Source organism: Brassica oleracea, chromosome C1, assembly GCF_000695525.1.
Source record: "Brassica oleracea var. oleracea cultivar TO1000 chromosome C1, BOL, whole genome shotgun sequence".
In the NCBI taxonomy this organism is placed as follows: domain Eukaryota; kingdom Viridiplantae; phylum Streptophyta; class Magnoliopsida; order Brassicales; family Brassicaceae; genus Brassica; species Brassica oleracea.
This window is the reverse complement of record NC_027748.1, coordinates 39,816,728-39,835,078: the sequence shown is the minus strand read 5'-3', so window position 1 is coordinate 39,835,078 and position 18,351 is coordinate 39,816,728. Positions and strand designations below refer to the sequence as shown.

The window sequence follows — 18,351 nt, the reverse complement described above, 5'->3', positions numbered from 1 at the left end:
GGTTTAGTTTAGGGTTTAGAGTTTAGGGTTTAGGGTTTAGAGTTGAGAAATGAGGTTTTGGGGATAAGATTTCAAATTTTAAAAAATAAAAAAATTAAAATTTTCAAAAGATAAAATGCTATTTTGGTCATTTTAGTTTTTGAGTGCTATTTTTGTGATATAAACTTAGAAAGGTGATATTTTGGAGATTTGCCCAAATAATTTGATGATTTCCAAATTTAAAAGTTCATGATAATCTGACAAAAGGAATAATACATGTATCAGCAAAGATACAAAGATGCATTAACCAGGTATATACTTCCTCTGTTTCCATAGTAAGATTTTCTAAAGTGTTCACGTTTATTAAGAATTCAATAAATGTTTATAATTTAATTTTTTTTCTACTTTATTATACACTTTTCAATAATTTTTCACCGATAAAATTTGATCAATTCAAATATTTTCATTTAATGTTTCTTAAAAGTATAAAAAAGTACTTTAAAGATATAAAAAATTTATTTTTTTAAAACAAGTAAAAAATTTAAAACATCTTATTTTCGGGAAGAAGGGAGTATATGATTTAACTAGCGGTTAAATCCATTCCAAAATAGGTAAATATTAAAATTATATATATATATATATGTTTAGTAGGGATTTAGCCTTTTGTATGTCTCACGTCTCATGTACGATTACTGTTTAAATATACTATTGTGTCAATGACCTAGACAAGATTTGCAACCTAATGTATTCGTTCCATAGACGTTAATTACCTGATTTTTTTTTTTTTTTGATAACTCTGGTATCTGGACAGCCACATTTCCAACTATCCTTCGAAAGGGGTCCAGCGCCCCAACGGAAGGGATGTTAAATCCGTTGTGGCCAAGGCTCGAACCCGGGTGGCGGACAGTACAGCTGTACCTCCTTTACCACCAAGCTACGAGCGCTTGGTTAAAAATATTTTATTTGGAGATTACACCTTAATTTGATCAACAATTGGGTACGTTATTTTTATTTATTAGTTTGGCATAATGTAATATCTTCATAAAATCGTCTTAATATGTAGGAAAAGCTGGAAGATGAATGATAATATGAATCCTCTATTAATAATACTCATGGCTTAACATGTGAAAACAGCTTGAAGAAAAAACAGCTTATTCCTAGTCACAAAATAACAAAAGAATAAAGAAAAGATTCATAACATATTATTATTATTCCTACATGTCTTCAAACTTCCCATAGACGAGCATCAACACCGAGCTTGAAGCAAACATAGGCATCTACTGAAGCCTGAAGTAACTGATCTTGGCTAAGGTAGCCGACACTCCAATTACTCTTGCTTATATTCTTATCTAGCCTAACTCCTCGAAACCCCATACAGGTCTCAACAATCTCCTCAAACGAACGAGGCCTGAAACTCCAACCATGCCAATCCGTGAGGGTGAAGTAGTTCCTTACGTCAAGAATTTCTCCAATCTCCAACTGATGTTTAGTTCTTGCTAGCCTCTTAACGTCTTGACTGTTCCTTATACCGACAAAGGTTGTGTTTGGATCCGTTAGGAACCTTCGAAGGATGTGGGGGACACGTTCACAGTAAGAGAGCTGGATGATGAGACATAAAGTTCCCACGCATAACTGGAGAGTATCTGCTGGACGGTAATAGCCCTTCGGCGCTGAGAAATACCATCGCGGTGTCCACTGGACGCCGACTCCAACGACGAGAGGGTGAGAAGAACGCGAGCGACGGTGACGGTAGACGACGTCTCGGATCCATCGCCTGATGACGGAGGGTGTCTCGGTTTGAGTGACTAACAAATTGTCTCCAAAGAAATCGACGAAATAATCTTGGTGAGTCTTGTATTCCCCAATGGTTTTTATCGTTGGAGCCATATTAATTGATCCCTGTGATGTGTTCTCATATGGCATACATATATATAGCTAAAGTCTTATGACGATAAAAGGAAATTATTTAATCATAGAAAAGCTAACTTAATTATTTCCTATTCTTTTTTTTTATAATTATTTCCTATTCATATTGTATAGTTTACAGTGAACGTGATTGCCTTTTTCAAAGGGTCACGTGTTTGACATATGCACTACATTAATCTATTCTTCTATTTGATTTAGGTTAATTTTATCTTTAATTCCTCACTCGAGTAATCAAAGTGTGTGTGGTGAGACTCCAACACTTGTATTTTCGTAGGGCATCCGCGGAATCCTTAAGTGGGAGTTCTTAAATAAAAAATAATTAAATAATCAGTGGACTCCACCAAAAGCTAAGGATTCAGCCTGTGAATGATCATTTTTTTTAAAAAAAAATCCAAAATATCCAGAATTAATCCGAAATGCCCTTGTCGCTAATGAGTCTCACCGTTGCGCATGCTCTTATTGTTACAGTCGCTGGGTATTTAATTTTGCTATATATCTACTGGATGCTCTTTTTTTTTAAATATATATTTTTATATACTCAACCCGAACACGGGAATTAGTTTCGGTTACAAGCTCGATTCGAACAAAATTTCCAAGTCTATGTATTACAACAACTAGCTTCGCCCACCCACTAAACCCGGCACATTCCGCTAGTGTGATTTTAATAAACTTTAGAAATTGATTCCTGTTCTCAACCGTCTACGATGACCACGAAGAAGTGAGGTTCTCCTCGTTACCTCGGATGTCGGGAGTCTCCGTGTCGTTTCTGGAGTAGCTAGGTCTCGATGGACTCCTCAAAACTTATAACCGTCACTTCCATGAAGCACCGACGCTACTGAAGAAGGAAAAGGAATTCAAACAAAGAGACGAAGAAAACTAACCAATCCTGCCAAGACTGATTTGAGCATCCTTCGCCAAAAGACCTGCAGAAAGACGGGTCCGAAAGGGCCGCAACACTTGATCCAGTATGAGCTCGGAACCTACAATGGATATTGAGAGACAGCACTACCACGAGCAAACATAGAAGCTCACGGCACTGGGATATGCTATCCTTCCGACTGGTGCCACCGATGAGAAGAGAAGGACCGACTCACAATCCACAACAACCACCGCCAGTCGCCACCTCCGAGAACCAGAGCTGGAGAAACCATAAACTGTCGAAATGCTGAACCGGTGACCACGATACAAGCAACCAAATAAACTCGAGCAAACACCAAAGAAGTTAGTCGACTTAACTTTTAACATGAAACCGGAACCAAACATCGGGAAGAGGAGACATCAGAAGAGAGGCAGACCGCACAAGCTGCAACGACTCAGCCATAGACGACAGGAGACGAGACGCACCCCGACAGATCTCCACAAGCCACCACCGTAGGTACCAACCCACGCCGGTGCCGCTGGTTCTTTATAGTGTTGTACTCGATCAAGAGCAAAATATTGCCGTTGATTTCTGTGTAATGGATATCAGTTAATTTTGAAATGCATGTAGTCAAGGTTTAGCCTACCATCTCGAGTTAACCCAAATATATGTCCTGATTTTAGTTTAGTTTATTTCATTTTTTCTCGGAATTACTGATTTAAATTAAAATTTCAGTATTTACGGATCTACCCAAAAATAATTTGATGAGTTCTTTTTTTTTTGGGTCAGTTTGGCCAGAAACTCTTCTTCACCTCAGGCTAGGTGTATTATCAAGCCCATGTTCCAATCATCCCATCTACTTAATTTGGAAATAAAGGAATAGAACAATATTTGCTTCATTCCTTTTTTTTTGAATGTGTTAAATTTTATTCACCAAAAACCTCTTTACATCAAGTGCGTCCTATGTTTAAAGATGGAACTCCGCTACTCGTTTACTACTCCTAATCTGTACTCTATTTACACTCTTGTAGCAAACCAAAATTGCAAAATGCCTTCAAATCTCTTCCCTCCATGTAGTTTCATCAAGCTAAGTTTGTTTCGCATACCTTTATCAACAAGCTTCATCAGAGCTTGAGTGGGCAGCGGTGGTTCTCCATGCCTGCGCCTATTGCGTTCTCTCCATTTCGCATAGACAGCGGCTTGGAAGGCGTATCGAGTACAAAACAGCTTGTATCTCTTCAGATTCCGATCAACAAGCAATATCTTAATACCAGTCCATTCTGCAGTGTATGATTTCTGCAATATACCTTTGACTAGATGCTCCCAAACTTGAGCTGAGAAGGAACACTTGAAGAAAAGATGGTTCCGGGATTTTGGAGTGTTCTTGCATAAGACACAACTTGTGTCAATGCCTTGACTCAATTGAGAAACCCGATCCATGGTATATAGTCTTTCCCTAGTTGCAAGCCAAGCCATGAAAGCAAACTTTGGGGTAGCCTGCGAGAACCATATACCTTTCGGCCAAAGAAGCAACCAAGTCTCTTGTGTCGAAAATTTTGGTTTGTAGCCTGATGATCGCCTCCACATGTCGACATCATCCTCTGCAGTGTTCAGTTGATCTCTAAAAGAGTCCAGGGCCCTTTCAATATCATTCAGCATGCTCGAATGATGCCTCATTCTTCTCCGAGGAGTCTGAAGGACATCCTCCACAGTGGCGTCTCTTCTAATACCCAAGTCTATTAGACCTCTCTCTATCCCAGTACATCCATTAATACTCCTAGGTTAGACCATCGATCGTACCAAAACGAAGTATGTCTCCCATTGCCTACTGCCTTCATGTAGAAAGACTTAGCTACATCACGTAGCTTAAGCATTTTCCTCCACATCCAAGACCCTGCTTGAGTCTTTCCATTTACTTCCCAAAAACTTTTCTTTCTAAGCAAGTTGTGCTTTACCCAGTCCCCCCAAAGAGACTTCACTCAGAGCATTCTCCATATAAGCTTTAGACTGTAGACCAGATTAACTTCTTTAAGCGGTCTTATACCCAAACCTCCTTCGCTCTTAGTCAAGCAGATCTCTTTCCAAGCCACTTTTACGCCTGTGGACTTGAGCTCTGGACCAGTCCATAAGAATGCAGAACATAGCCGTTCTATTTCTTCCAGACATTTGCTTGGGAGTCTGAATGCAGAGGCCCAGAAGTTTACTATACTCATAAGCACATACTTGATCATTTGCAACCTTCCGGCATAGGAGAGGAAGCGGCTAGTCCAAGTTTTTATTCTACCTCGAATTTTCTCAATGAGAGGGAGATAGTCTTGTTGCCGCATAACCTGTGTCATCAGTGGGAGACCCAGGTAACTCACAGGTATTTGTTTCATTCTCTACTACTGCTATCTCTATTTGCTCTGCAGTTGATAGACAGATAAGGGACTGACTCCTCTCCATCCAGCCATCCATTCTTCAGTTCTTCTTCGCCTGCACCCACCCTCCTTGACACTCCTCGACTCTTCTTTATTTTTCCCTCTGTTTCTTGTTGTGGGTGGTTTGTGTTTTTATGTTTTCGTCAACTAAGTTGCGCAACATGTAAACTTTTGAAAATGATACGAAATTTAACATATTACCAAAAAAAGAAATAGGAGAACACCTTTATAATAATAATAGAGGAGTATATATTTCTGGTCAGTGGTATATCTCAACAAAGATACAAAGATGCATTATCCATCTTATATATTAAAACAGAAGTCACAACTTTGATTCAAGTGTGATTTTTTTTTAAAAATGGACCTAATGGACCTATTTCTAGAAAATTATTTTACATTTAATATTTAATCTTATCATTTAAATTTTGGGGCTACTAGAAACTTTTACTGGCTATCAATAATTGGATTTAAACAATAGATGATCCATTGGATTTATAGATAGTATAAATTAAATAGATATAATTTAATATTGTAATACTATACCTCCATATATTAAATATTTGTCGATGTTAACTTTTAAAATTATAAAGATTTTTTTTTTAAATAACAAAAATCATATTATCTAACAATGATTAATCTTTACTACCTTAAACCAATGAAAGCAAATTTTAAACTATATAGTTTATTTTAAACATTAAACAAAAACTAAATGTTTAATTATTTACTCGATAGTATAAATCTATGAAGCGAAAAGTTTATTTTTTTAAAAAAATTCTAAATTTATAAAATGTTACAATATCTTTGAATATGACAATAAAATAATATTTTGCTAATCTTTATATATATAGTTACGATTTTAATGATGAAATAATAATCCGAAAAAAAAAAATATATATATATATATATATATATATATATAAGAAGATACAAATACATGTGAAAGTTTGAAACATTCTATTCAATGAAAAAATATACTGTAAACTTATTATGTTTTATAAATTGATAGACACATATATATTACTCTCTCCGTTTCATTATATTTGATGTTTTGCGTTAGTGCACAAAGATTAAGAAAATTATTTTTTTCTTAAAAAAAACATTTTAAAGATATAATTTTAAAATCAGTTAACCAATTATAAAAAAAAACAGTAAAATCTAATTGGTTGAACATGTTCCAATAAAGTTAAAGTTAACCTTAAAATCTCAAAACTTCATGTAAATTGAAACAAAAATAATCACTCTAAAACATCATCTATATTGAAACGGATGGAGTATAATATATACCAATTTAGAATTAAAAACAAAATATTTATATAAAAATAAATAAAAACAAAAAATCCGCACGGTTCCGCGGACAGTGATCTAGTCTATCCTTTAAAAAAAGTGGATGAAGATTTTAGAATAATAGTCCTGTGACGCGTAAGTCTTTTGTAATCCAATAATAACTAACCATGTGTATGGTTAGATCTTTCCAAACAATCGGATTAGTCAATCTGCCAACTAACTAAATATTATAACTTTTAATTTACCACCATTTTTTTTGCTTTCTTTCTTTTGACCCAAACCTTTTGTTTTATAAACTTAAATTTAATCTTAATTCAATCGAGGAGGAGAGATAGTAGGAACAAAGGAAACCGCCGTCGCCGGATCTGGCAGTGTCCCATAGACGAAGAATAACTTTCCGATTTTAGTAAAGGAGTTTCTGTATTTTAGGATTCCCCCCCCCCCCCCCCCCCATCGGTTTGCTCTGTCTCTTCTGCTGTGGTGGGATTTGGCGTGTTCTCTTGATTGGGGGATTTCAAACTCATGAGGAAGAAGCTCGATACTCGCTTCCCAGCTGTAAGTTTTTTCTCGTCTACGATTGATGATCTTTTTGGATCGTGTTTCTTCTAAGACCAAGTTGTTTAGATTAAGTAATGTCATTTCTGATGAAATTGGTTGACCTAGCAATCAATTTCCCCCATTTTAATTGGATAAGATAAAGATAGTGTTTATAAAGAGGACTATTGTCATTAGTTGAGCATGGAATGAATATACATACACGAATTGTTTTTTTTTTTTTTTTGTTTTTTTTTAAAGTTAGTATAGTGTTGACGATAGGATTATTCAAAGAACTGAACTTTCCGCTTGTGTGTTAATGTATTACGTTTGTATACAATGATTGATGAACTTTGTGTCTTCTCATTTTCCAGGCTCGTATTAAAAAGATTATGCAAGCTGATGAGGATGTTGGCAAGATTGCTTTGGCGGTGCCTGTCCTAGTCTGTGAGTCATCTTCTTCTTCTTCTTCTCGTTGATGTCAGTTTTAAAGCCAAAATTGTTTGGTTGTTATATCTTTTAATGTTCTGTTATTGCAGCAAAATCGTTGGAGTTGTTCTTGCAAGACCTTTGCGATCGTACATATGAGATTACCATCGAGAGAGGAGCCAAGACCGTGAGCTCATTGCACTTGTAAGCAACTGATTGCTTAAACCCTTTTTTTTTATCCTTCTGCATGCTAACAAATGTCGCTGCTGCCTAAAGAGCATGAATGCATTTTAGATGTTGTAACTATTAATATTCTGGTCTAAGAGTTGAGGTGATGTATAAGCGGAAGAGCTTCCAAGTTATTGGTCCTATTTTGACTGCGTCCAACACCGAGAGGATGTTGTTGATGTTACAGAACTTTATACCACATATTTGTGTGTTTAAAGTACATTTTGCTCTTTTTCTTCATACGGTGTTTGGTGATACTACTACTGCATCCACGCTTATTGAACTTGTTTTGTTGTTTACAGAAAACACTGTGTGGAAAGATATAACGTGTTTGATTTTCTGAGGGAAGTTGTGAGCAAGGTTCCTGACTACGGCCAAGCGCAAGGGCAGGCCCATGGGACTGGTGACGTTACCATGGATGATCGCACCATCTCCAAGAGAAGGTTGGACCTCCTGGCTCTGTGTACTCTGGTTATTTAATTGATATAAGCCAGTAGCAAGCTCAATCGAAATGGTTTATTTAAATCAGGAAGCCGATCAGTGATGAAGTGAATGACAGCGACGAGGAAAATAAGAAAAGCAAAACAGTGAGCTCATGTTCTTCTTAGTTACTTCATTTAGTGTCTATTGATGTGGAGCACTAACATCCATTCAACACTGTTGTTGGCATTGGGCTTATTATTGCAGCAAGAGGTGGGGAATGCTAAGCCCAGTGGCAGGGGTAGTAGAGGGAGAGGACGAGGAAGAGGTCGCGGTGGACGAGCTGCTAAAGCAGCCGAAAGAGAAAATCTGAACCGCGAGATGGAGCTTGAGACCGCCATGGCGGAACAGCCACCTCCTCAAGACAGTAACCAGATGCATGTGTCAGCGTCATCACCACAAGAGAACGAGAAGAAGGATGTCGATGGCGACATTGCAGCATCAAAAGAAGACACCAAGCAGCAACTTCAAAATCCAAAAGAAGGCATTGACATTGACCTCAACGCTGAATCCCTCGACCTAAACGAGACCAAACCGGCACCAGTCCCAGCTGCAGACACAGCTACGACCTCAGAAGAATATCCAGGCTGGCCTATGGAGTTGGGCAAGATCGATCCAACACAGTTAGCAAGTTTGGGTAAGAGGATAGACGAGGACGAGGAAGATTATGACGAAGAGGGCTAAGCAGCACAAAGTAGGACAAATATAGAGTAGCAGCATTTAGCGGTTTGTCTAGAAAAAATGCTCTTTCTGTTATCCAAGTCTTCTTCCTGTTTCCGTTTATTGTATGAATCGAAGACTGTAACTTAATTTATTTCTTCTGGTATGTTATTTAAGGGTTTAATAGTAGCATCAGAAGTTAAAATATCTTACAGAGTAAGCAAACAGTCAATATTACATAAACAGAGGAGATGACTAGTCATGGTGCTGCTCCATGTGGTTGAGATGAAGAACACCTTCATGGTTCTTGTGAACCTCCACCTTGAACTTTTCCTCCTTCTCCCCTCTCTTCAACTTCAGAACCATGTTGTACTTTGCAGCCTCCCCAGTGACCTGAAACCATAGTGAAATCAAATGGCAGACAGTATTAAATAAGCTTCAGTTTAAGGTTGAATACGAGTAAAGAAAGATACCTCAGCGTTGGCATGAACAACCTCTTGGAGTTCATAAGGAAACAAAGAGTTAGACCTCTGCTGTATAGTCTTGACAGCATGATCAGCAACGTGCTGCACTTCTGGATCATCTCCTGGAACTTCCCTCCATCCAGATGCATTCTCATCTGAATTTTCATGATCAAAACTCATTCTTAAACACGATCTCTCTCTCACATACATAAAAGGTATCTCCTTTTACTCAAAAAGTCATACCTTTCTTGCAGCCAAGATCTGAGGGAGTGATGGTAGTAGAAGGGGCACCATCATCACTAGCAGGCTTGAACTCCTGCAACTCCTTGAAGTTCAACCAAGGCTTCACCCACACTTTAGCCTCGTAAAGCTTCTTCTTCCCAGCCTCGATGATCTCCAGAGTCAGGTGGTGCATCGTTCCCGCCACAACTTGCTCTTTCGCCTTCACCACTCTCGCAAACTCGAGCAGTGCATTCTACAAAATTGTAAACGTAAACTCAATTAATCAGATCACTACCAAAACGTACACATCATCCTCCAGAAAAATCAATTCCTAAAAATCTCTAACCAATCGGCACTAGGTCAAAGCAGAAACACGAATCTGAGAGAGAGAGAGAGAGAGAGAGAGAGAGAGAGAGAGGGAGGGAAACAAACCTCTTTCTTGTTATGCTCATCGACAGCGAAACGAGCGAGGCTCTCGACCTCGACACTGTTCTCGTTAGCAGGTACATCGCGAACGCCTCCGAGCATGGCCATGTCGTCTTTGGAGAAAGTAGCGATCAGAGAGGAAATGAAGATGGAGGAGAGAGAGAGAACAACGATGAAGAAGAAACTGCTTTTCATCTTTATTTGGTTCGGTGATCTTTGAGTTTCTTTTTAGATATTTTCGGTTTTTTTCAGTCGTCGAAATGTCAAAATTACGGTTTGCAATTCGGTTTTGGTTTAGTTGGTACAGTTTTAATTTTAGTTCAGATCTAAAATTTTTGTGAAAATATTTGTAAAATTTCTATAATTAACGTTCAAATATGCTTCGATTTTGAATCTGGTCTTGTAATGCATAAGAAAGAGGTGGCTATTAGAGTTTTGGACTGGTTTAATTCGGTCTAACCGGTAACTGTATCCAAACCTTAATATATACTACGCTAAGGTTTCAGTTTCACTCGAAAACGATGTTTGGAGATAGCGACACGTTATGCGAAACCTGTCGGCACTTGAAACCGACCATAAAAATCTTTCCTGATTTTTCTCTGTTGAGGCCCATTTTAAAGCCCAATCCAACTTTCATATAGTATAGCAAACATCGTAAATATAACTCCGTTTTATTAACCGGGTATCCCCGATATATTAAAGAAGAAGCATTTTTAAGGGTTTCTTTAAATGTCTATTGGTAGCATTGACGTGGCATCATAAGAAGCCTTTATTTGAGTATTCACATACGTGTCGTGCAGAGAACACACGGAAGCAAACAATATGAATTTAATGCAGCCATTACATTCCTTAATAATCTGGTCACTTTCTTTTCGACGATATTTTCCAACTTGACTTTCTTTTCAACGTAATTTTCTTTGTTTTCTTCTCGACGTAGAGACGATAAGAATTTGGTCACTTTTTTGTTGTCGTAAAAATCTAGATATAATCATAGAGACAATCGTGTTGGTATGAGACAATATATACACCGGCTAAGACAAGAAGGCGAGCTTGGTGATTGAGTTTCCAGTACTCACGCGCTTCTTTTTTATTCTGAGACAAGAAGCTCGTGAGTTCATGATGGCGTGAAGAATGTTTCCAGTACTCACGAGCTGCGATTGATAATGATATGGGTTGATAGAGGAGAGGACTCAGGCTGAACGCAGAACGCTGAACTTCGTGTTATAGGTACGGAAATAATAGCCGTTATTCTCTCCGCATGCAAGAGAGCATTGTCTTCAAAACAACTAAGCAAAGCCACAAAACCAACCAGTTTACCAGAATCCGTACGTTTGATTTCTAAGTCTTTGGAAGAGGAAGAGAAACCTAACCTTTATGAAACAGAGGACGACAAGAACAAGGTAGTACTGTACTTCACTAGCCTCAGAGGAATCCGAAAGACTTATGAGGATTGCTGCTGCGTAAGGACGGTGTTGAGAGGGTATCAGGTTGCGGTAGAGGAGCGTGACATCTCAATGGACTCCAAATACAGGAAATAGTTCAGATTGCACTAGGTGAAGAGAAACCTGTTTGTTTGCCTCAGGTGTTGATAAGAGGAGTCCACGTTGGTGGCATGGAGGAGATCAAGAAGCTCAATGATGGAGGTAAATTAGGAGAGATGTTAAAAGGGCTTCCTGTTTGTGAATCTGTAGGAGCTTGCGGATGCTGCGGGGATCCAAGGTTTGCGCCGTGTACAATATATTATTGAATTGAATTGTGACGATATCAAAACACTTAAAGCTCTAGACATCATATGTATCAACTCTATACAAACGCTAATATGCTCTTCTCTCATCAAGGCAAAAGGAAGACTCTTTGACCGTCTTATATGGTGTGTTTGTAAAGATGAAGCTTTTATGCTTTGGCTGAACTAACGAGGTTGTTTTCAGATAAGCTGTTTGCTGTCTAAACTCACTAATATCTTGGCTTGAATTTTCAGTGTGCTTTGGTCTACCTTACTTGCTCTGTTTTTTCCTTCTTCACGACAGCTCTGTTTCTTTATCTTATCCTCCACCAACTTACCACCTAAACATTGTTTTTAAATAAGTATTTTGCAGTTTCATTATTTTTTCATGTATTAAAATTATCAAATCAATTTTTGTCATTGCAGAGATGCGTTCTTCCAGTTATACATATGTTATAGGACATGGCTTCTTTCTCTTCATGGCATGTGTTGATTATATTATACAGTGTGATTCTATATTATTCTTATTAAATCTTAATTTAAGAGATCAATGCTTTATAGATTGATTATTTTTCTAGCGAGACGACGCTATGGGGTTTGGGATATTAGAAATTCTAAAAATATGTATTTTCACTGTTGATTATGCTTATATGAATGCTTTGCTTTATCTTGGTCACTGAATACAAATACTTAAATATGAAACTCATACATTTTATTTTTTATCGTGTAATGTAGCATATAAAACGTACGAGGTTATATTCTAATTGCTACAAAGTTCAAATAAATGTAATTGTTTAGATTTATTTACCATAGTATAATAGTAAATATACAATAATAATTTATTTGATTTATGTGTTTACGCCAATTTAATTATATATTTGATAGTTAACGATTTCTCAATTATTTAATATATATTTAATATTTGTTGTTACATAATATGTAAAAGAACGCAAAATAAGTAATAATATATAAATTCATTGACGTCAAATATATATATATATATATATATATATATATATATATATATAAAGCCATTTATATATACAACGTTCATCCCACATAAGGTACCGGTAAGTGGTTATTACTCGATATGTACATATTTTTAACTATTATTAAAATGAAAAAAATGTATAATAAAACACTTAATGTTTATAATCACAAAATATTATTGTTTTCATAAATTCATCCCGCACAGGGTGCAGGTTATCATCTAGTTCCCTTATTGTTTTCAGATACAAAGCTGCTGCTATTACATAGCAGCGTCGAGGAAGGAGTTAACAGAAGCAAAGGACCTTTGATTGTAACAATCAAGGTTACCTGCTGCTATTACATAGCAGCGTCGAGGAAGGATTTAAAAGAAGCAAAGGACCTTTGGTTGTAACAATCAAGGTTATCTCCAGTATTCACTCCAAAGATGCCACAGTACCTCTGATAAAATCCAATCCTATCAAAGACTCTTGTGTCTGGGCCATGTCCACACTCTAATCCACCGTTAATGATATTCGTTGTCACACCGTAACCCGGTACTCTCCCGGCCGCAATGTCTGCGGGTGAAGGCTGCCACTGGCCGTTGATCACGGCATGGCACGAAGGTTTTGGAGACTGAGGAGTCATCCAGAACCAAATCGCGGCTTTGAAAGAGATCACTGGGTCGTTGGAGACAAGGTCAGGGTTGTTGAGCAAGTCCTCTCCAATGGCTGCTCCACACTGTCCGTAGTTGTAGTTCCACGACAGCTGCATCGGCCCTCTTCCGTAGTAACGTTTGCCAGGTGCGCATGGCCACGTTCCGCTCGGTGAACAGTAGTCTGAAGAAGGACTCACCTCTTCCTTGAAACAGTATCCCCATGCATATGGTCCGTCTGGTGCTGTTGGCCACCCACCTTCAACATGCAACCATCCATTTCATTAAATATATTAGTCACAACTTAGTCTAACACGTTATTTATAGAACTCTTTATTTGTTAAAACAGATAACGATGATTGACGTGCTAAGAATAGTTTGGGATATTAACGAGTTGAAAATTTAAAATGTTTTTTTTTTAATTTACGTTAAGTTTATAGTATTTATTGGCAAATGGTTATAATGACTGTTACTAGCTTATAATTTATAATAAAAATAATTGTGTTTGCTTTTGGTGTTTGGGAAAATATTGTTTTGAAAATAATAAAATAAGATCTGTTATATTTTTGTACTAAATATTTAAATTGTTTTCTTTTGAAGATTACGAAAATTTCAGACATTCAATCCGTTAGTAAGACTTAAGGAATAATACACCATACCAACATAAAACTTTGTTTTTGGAAAAAGATAGAAACATAATCAGTGCTTACCGGTGGTTTTTTTTTTTTTTTTTTTGAACTCAGTGCTTACCGGTGGTTTCGTGGGAAGTCTGACCAAAGAAGGCAGAGAGCTCTTTCTTCCTTGCGGCAGTGTCTCCATTGTTGCAGAAGCTGGGGAAATATTTAGCGGCGGTGATAAAGGCATCATAAGTGTAGAAACCTCTAGCGGGACAAGCGGCATCGTTCCTATGTTTAAGCATGTCATCGAACTGAGATCTTGTTATGATATCAGTAAGACCGCCGGTGGGATCAGGAGGAGGAGGACCAGGAGGAGGTGGAGGGGGAGGAGGAGGACCACTGGGAGTGCACTGGCTTTGGCAGCCAGGCAGCGCACAGTAAGCTTCGGTGGAACCGCACCATCCGTACTCGCTGCAGCATAGATTGTTGGGGCAGAGAGCACCTCCCGCTTGTCGACCACATTGCTCGGCTGAAGAAAATGATAAAAGAAACAAGAAGTTGAGCAAGAGAAGTAGTAAAGTCTTCATTTTGCTCTGATTTTGATGGTTTCTTACTGAGGCAAGTAGGGGGTATTTATACTACTACTATGCCTAGTTATACAATCAATGAATGTTAAATTTAATCCATAGTTATAAGACATGTGACCGTGTAGTATCGTGGGTTCACGATCAACTTTTTCACACATAAAAAGAAGAAATTGTGATCTCGAGATGAATTATTATAAGGTAGCGCATTAGACGAAAGACTCCCATTTAATTTTATAATAACTCAAGACCAAATTATACACATGATTAATTAGTTATTATAAGGTTTCTCTTCCTATTCTAATGATTTTTTTCCAATGAGTCATGGTTAAAATTATTGTATCGATAACTAGGGTCGGCCCGCCTTACGGACGGAATATACTTTACTTGCGATTTAGGTTATTGTTTTTTGTATGATTTTGTGGTTTGTATTTTAGGTTTACATTTGCAAGAGATGTATATGATACACTACAAAAAAAGATCATATTACATCACATAAATAATATCAGAAAAACAAATGTTATTAATTTGAGACAATTATTAACAAATGATACAAAATATTTGTTTTAACATCAATTATTGTAATCGATGTTATTATTAACTTATCTTTGTCTATATTAATCTTTGTTAAGCAAGTGAAGATCAATTAAAAGATATATTCTATTTTTATATACGTGTAAAAATATGCATTTTTTTACTATTGTTTCTGTTGTTTTTATTAGAAATCAAAGGTTTGATAAATTAATAAAAAGCTTTTATTTTTCATTAATGCAATTATTTTGAATTTTTAGTGTTTGTTATATTTTTATTATAAAATTAAGTAAAATAAAAATGCATGTCACTACAGTTGAAATTTAATACATAGATTATGAATTATTTTTCATTCTTATATATTTGTTTGTGAATGCGTTGGTACTTTTTATACATTTTTAAACCTATTAATTTAGATAATGTGAAAAATGAATCAATTTACAATTTGTTTTCTAAAGTTAGTTAAATAACATAGCAATCTAGAATTGATTATTTAAGTATATACACATTTTATTAAAAAAATTATCAATTAAACCATTTCATCCAAACTTTTATCAAATAAACCATATGAAGCCAAGGTCATACTACATTTTCAGATTAAGTAACACTCATTCATTAAAGAATATTACTATGAAATTAAGTTAATAAAATAGATTCAAACCAATAGCCACTTTAAAATCATAATATGTAGACTACAAAAGAAAATGTATCTTTACGTTAATGGAATTTAAACCAATATATTTTTTGGTTAAGTTCATAAAGAACTTTACGAAGCATATAAAATTTTCTTAGTAAAACTTAGTTAAATTGTTCGGATGGCCAATTAGTTTAGATAGATATAGAGAATCATATAATCTATGGAACCATCAATGCATCCATGTTGTTTGTATTTCTCTTTTCATTGACTCTTTCCTCTGCTGTTACTTCTCGGAGAGAGCCACGTAAAAGTAATTGTTGCATAATCTTTCTTTTTCTTCTTGATTGTAATTCTCGAAAGAGTCAGCAGACATTGGTTTTGGCTCTTAAGTAGAGCCAAGTAAGTAGTTTACAAAGCTTTCATGACTCAGAATATAGACACGTATAAACATGCTATTGTACCCATCTCTTAGAGTACAGTGACTGTTGCAATAAGCCAAAAGATAGAAATTTACAAATCAGAAATTTAACTATAGTTATACCAACTCTAATATTTTCCCTTTTTATTAAAATTTACAAAATTATCTTGCCATAAAAAACGTAAAAAATGTAATCATTAATTCTTTTTATTGTTTGACTTTTTCCCTCATCTTTGTTGGTGCCGAACATTACCCTATCGTCTAATTTATTTTTACCTTTTGCTCTCCTACCTTCGCTTTGTAGAGAGAATGCCATAGACAATGAGTCAATGACCCCAGCTTTGCACACAGCAAGGATACAATTGGCTACAAGCTGTACACAAAAAGAAGAACCAAGATGGTCAGAATCATCTTTCATTATTGAGTAAAAACATAAAACATGAATTTCTCTTGAATCACCTTTTGATTTCACCAACCCGGCTCGTTTTGGGTTCCATCACTCCAGGGACCATGAAGTTGTCAATATCAGTCTGCTGAGTTGGATCTTGGATCCTGCAAGAACAAAAAAACACATGAATGTGAAAAAACAGCTTTAGAAACAAATTTGTAGCACTAAACATAAATCAAGGAAAGATTAACGCTGGGCCAATGATCGAGTTCACATTGCCAACAGCTGACATCAACAAAAAAAAATATGAAACAAATCGGATAATACTTCTCTCACGGACAATGTAATTTCTCACTTTAGAGACACACTTCCCAAGGTAGTTTGATCCCCCATCCCTGAGCTCAAGATCCTCATAGATACTAACCAAAGTTCCACTCGGAACCACATATCTAACCTTGACACTTTTGATGTGTGGACATCGACCTATACCGCTATCAGATAAAAATCCAGCAATCATGAGCTTCATTTATATGAATCAAAATCAATCTCTAACTAACAACTAACGTGAGACCAGAGAACATATCCAAATCATGAAATCTAGGTGAAGGATCAATAGAAACAGATCTGTCGCAAGAATCATATAAACATTATCAAGAACATGATCGATGATCAACGATCCATCATCTTCTCACAATATGTATTCACATTATCTAAAGCCTAAAGGCCACAATGTTTGTATGTTTCTAGTACATGATACTTACCGGGATGACTTGTCCTAGGCTCTTGATATAGATAGGCCTTCCATCTTTATAAATTCCATGATTCCCTTGAGGATAGTGCATTATGATGTTGACCAACTCTTTGAACCTGAAATCTTGTTTCGAGCAATAAAGCGAAATTTTTTATTAATTTGGGCATGCTACTATGTACTCCGTTCTATAAAATCTAAGACTGAATATAATATCCAGTTACATACTTACCTTTAAAATGCGATCTGTTCCAAATTCATTCTTCAATTAAACATTTCTTCCCATGCTGTGACAGTTTTGTTGATGTTGAATTCCATTGTTTTGAGAAACGTAGCTAGTGGTGAAACAAAACATATTAGAAACAAATAATGAATGCATTTTTAAAAATCAAAAAAAAATTTCACATACTATACCTCAACCTAATATGATAATGATTAATGTTGATTGGATTAATATATTAGAAACATAGCTAGTGGTGTTCTCACGTTTGCATTTTCCAGAATCCCATTATATTCTTAATTAACCCTCTTGCAATATAATCATTAATAAAAAATTATAAATTCCAAAAAGATTGATCTAACATCGAAGGAGATGATGATGATCAATCCAATAAGAACATCACTAAGGAACTAAGAGACAATAAGGAACCTTAAAATAATCTAGAGATTATGAAAATCAAACAAACACTGTTGCTTACTATCTTGTTTACTGCGATGGATCCAGAAGCTATTAAAACACATGCTTAACGACGAAAATTAACAAGGAAAAACAATCCTCGTAAATTTGCGTCGAGTTTACGACGAATTTACGTGAAAAACTAAAGTCATCGTTATTTTCTCGTAACGTAACGACAAAACTGTTTCGTCGTAAAGTGGATGTAATTTTACGAGTATTTTACGAGGAAAAACAATTTCCTCGTAAATACGACGTAAACTTTGCGTGGTATTTACAGGGAATAGTTTACGTGTATTTAGCGAGGAAATTTTTGAATCCACCAACTTCATAGGTGTTACACGTTTTTTTTGCCCACCTAATTAATTTTCGTCGTAAATTCATAGCAAAATTACAACTACCAGATTCGAATTTTCCTATAAATATGGATGTTTGAACATCATTTTAAACACACCAACAACAAAAAACGTGAAAGAAAAAAAATGGCTGGCTCCGGGACT

General features: G+C 36.2%; 5 protein-coding genes across 5 annotated transcripts; 1 reads left to right on the top strand and 4 right to left on the bottom strand.

Annotated features, from left to right (window-relative positions):
- Window positions 1-1,203: 1,203 nt before the first annotated feature.
- Window positions 1,204-1,866, bottom strand: LOC106340033. Its single transcript, XM_013778904.1, has one exon. The coding sequence runs from the start codon at window positions 1,864-1,866 to the stop codon at window positions 1,204-1,206; it is 663 nt and encodes a 220-aa protein (XP_013634358.1).
- A 1,352-nt stretch (window positions 1,867-3,218) lies between these two features.
- Window positions 3,219-4,441, bottom strand: LOC106340021. Its single transcript, XM_013778894.1, has 2 exons — window positions 3,871-4,441; window positions 3,219-3,355 (listed from the first exon to the last, which is right to left on the bottom strand). Exons 1-2 carry the CDS (start codon window positions 4,439-4,441, stop codon window positions 3,219-3,221), a joined length of 708 nt encoding a protein of 235 aa, XP_013634348.1.
- Window positions 4,442-6,763: 2,322 nt separating this feature from the next.
- LOC106318144 (dr1-associated corepressor) lies at window positions 6,764-8,985 on the top strand. Its single transcript, XM_013756014.1, has 6 exons — window positions 6,764-7,023; window positions 7,377-7,449; window positions 7,542-7,635; window positions 7,962-8,102; window positions 8,189-8,246; window positions 8,347-8,985. Exons 1-6 carry the CDS (start codon window positions 6,991-6,993, stop codon window positions 8,821-8,823), a joined length of 876 nt encoding a protein of 291 aa, XP_013611468.1. The 5' UTR covers window positions 6,764-6,990; the 3' UTR covers window positions 8,824-8,985.
- Window positions 8,935-10,140, bottom strand: LOC106318153 (cysteine proteinase inhibitor 6-like). Its single transcript, XM_013756023.1, has 4 exons — window positions 9,918-10,140; window positions 9,507-9,738; window positions 9,273-9,418; window positions 8,935-9,192 (listed from the first exon to the last, which is right to left on the bottom strand). Exons 1-4 carry the CDS (start codon window positions 10,104-10,106, stop codon window positions 9,055-9,057), a joined length of 705 nt encoding a protein of 234 aa, XP_013611477.1. The 5' UTR covers window positions 10,107-10,140; the 3' UTR covers window positions 8,935-9,054.
- A 2,719-nt stretch (window positions 10,141-12,859) lies between these two features.
- Window positions 12,860-14,474, bottom strand: LOC106297048 (endochitinase CH25-like). Its single transcript, XM_013733336.1, has 2 exons — window positions 14,006-14,474; window positions 12,860-13,514 (listed from the first exon to the last, which is right to left on the bottom strand). Exons 1-2 carry the CDS (start codon window positions 14,457-14,459, stop codon window positions 12,961-12,963), a joined length of 1,008 nt encoding a protein of 335 aa, XP_013588790.1. The 5' UTR covers window positions 14,460-14,474; the 3' UTR covers window positions 12,860-12,960.
- Between the last annotated feature and the right edge of the window lie 3,877 nt (window positions 14,475-18,351).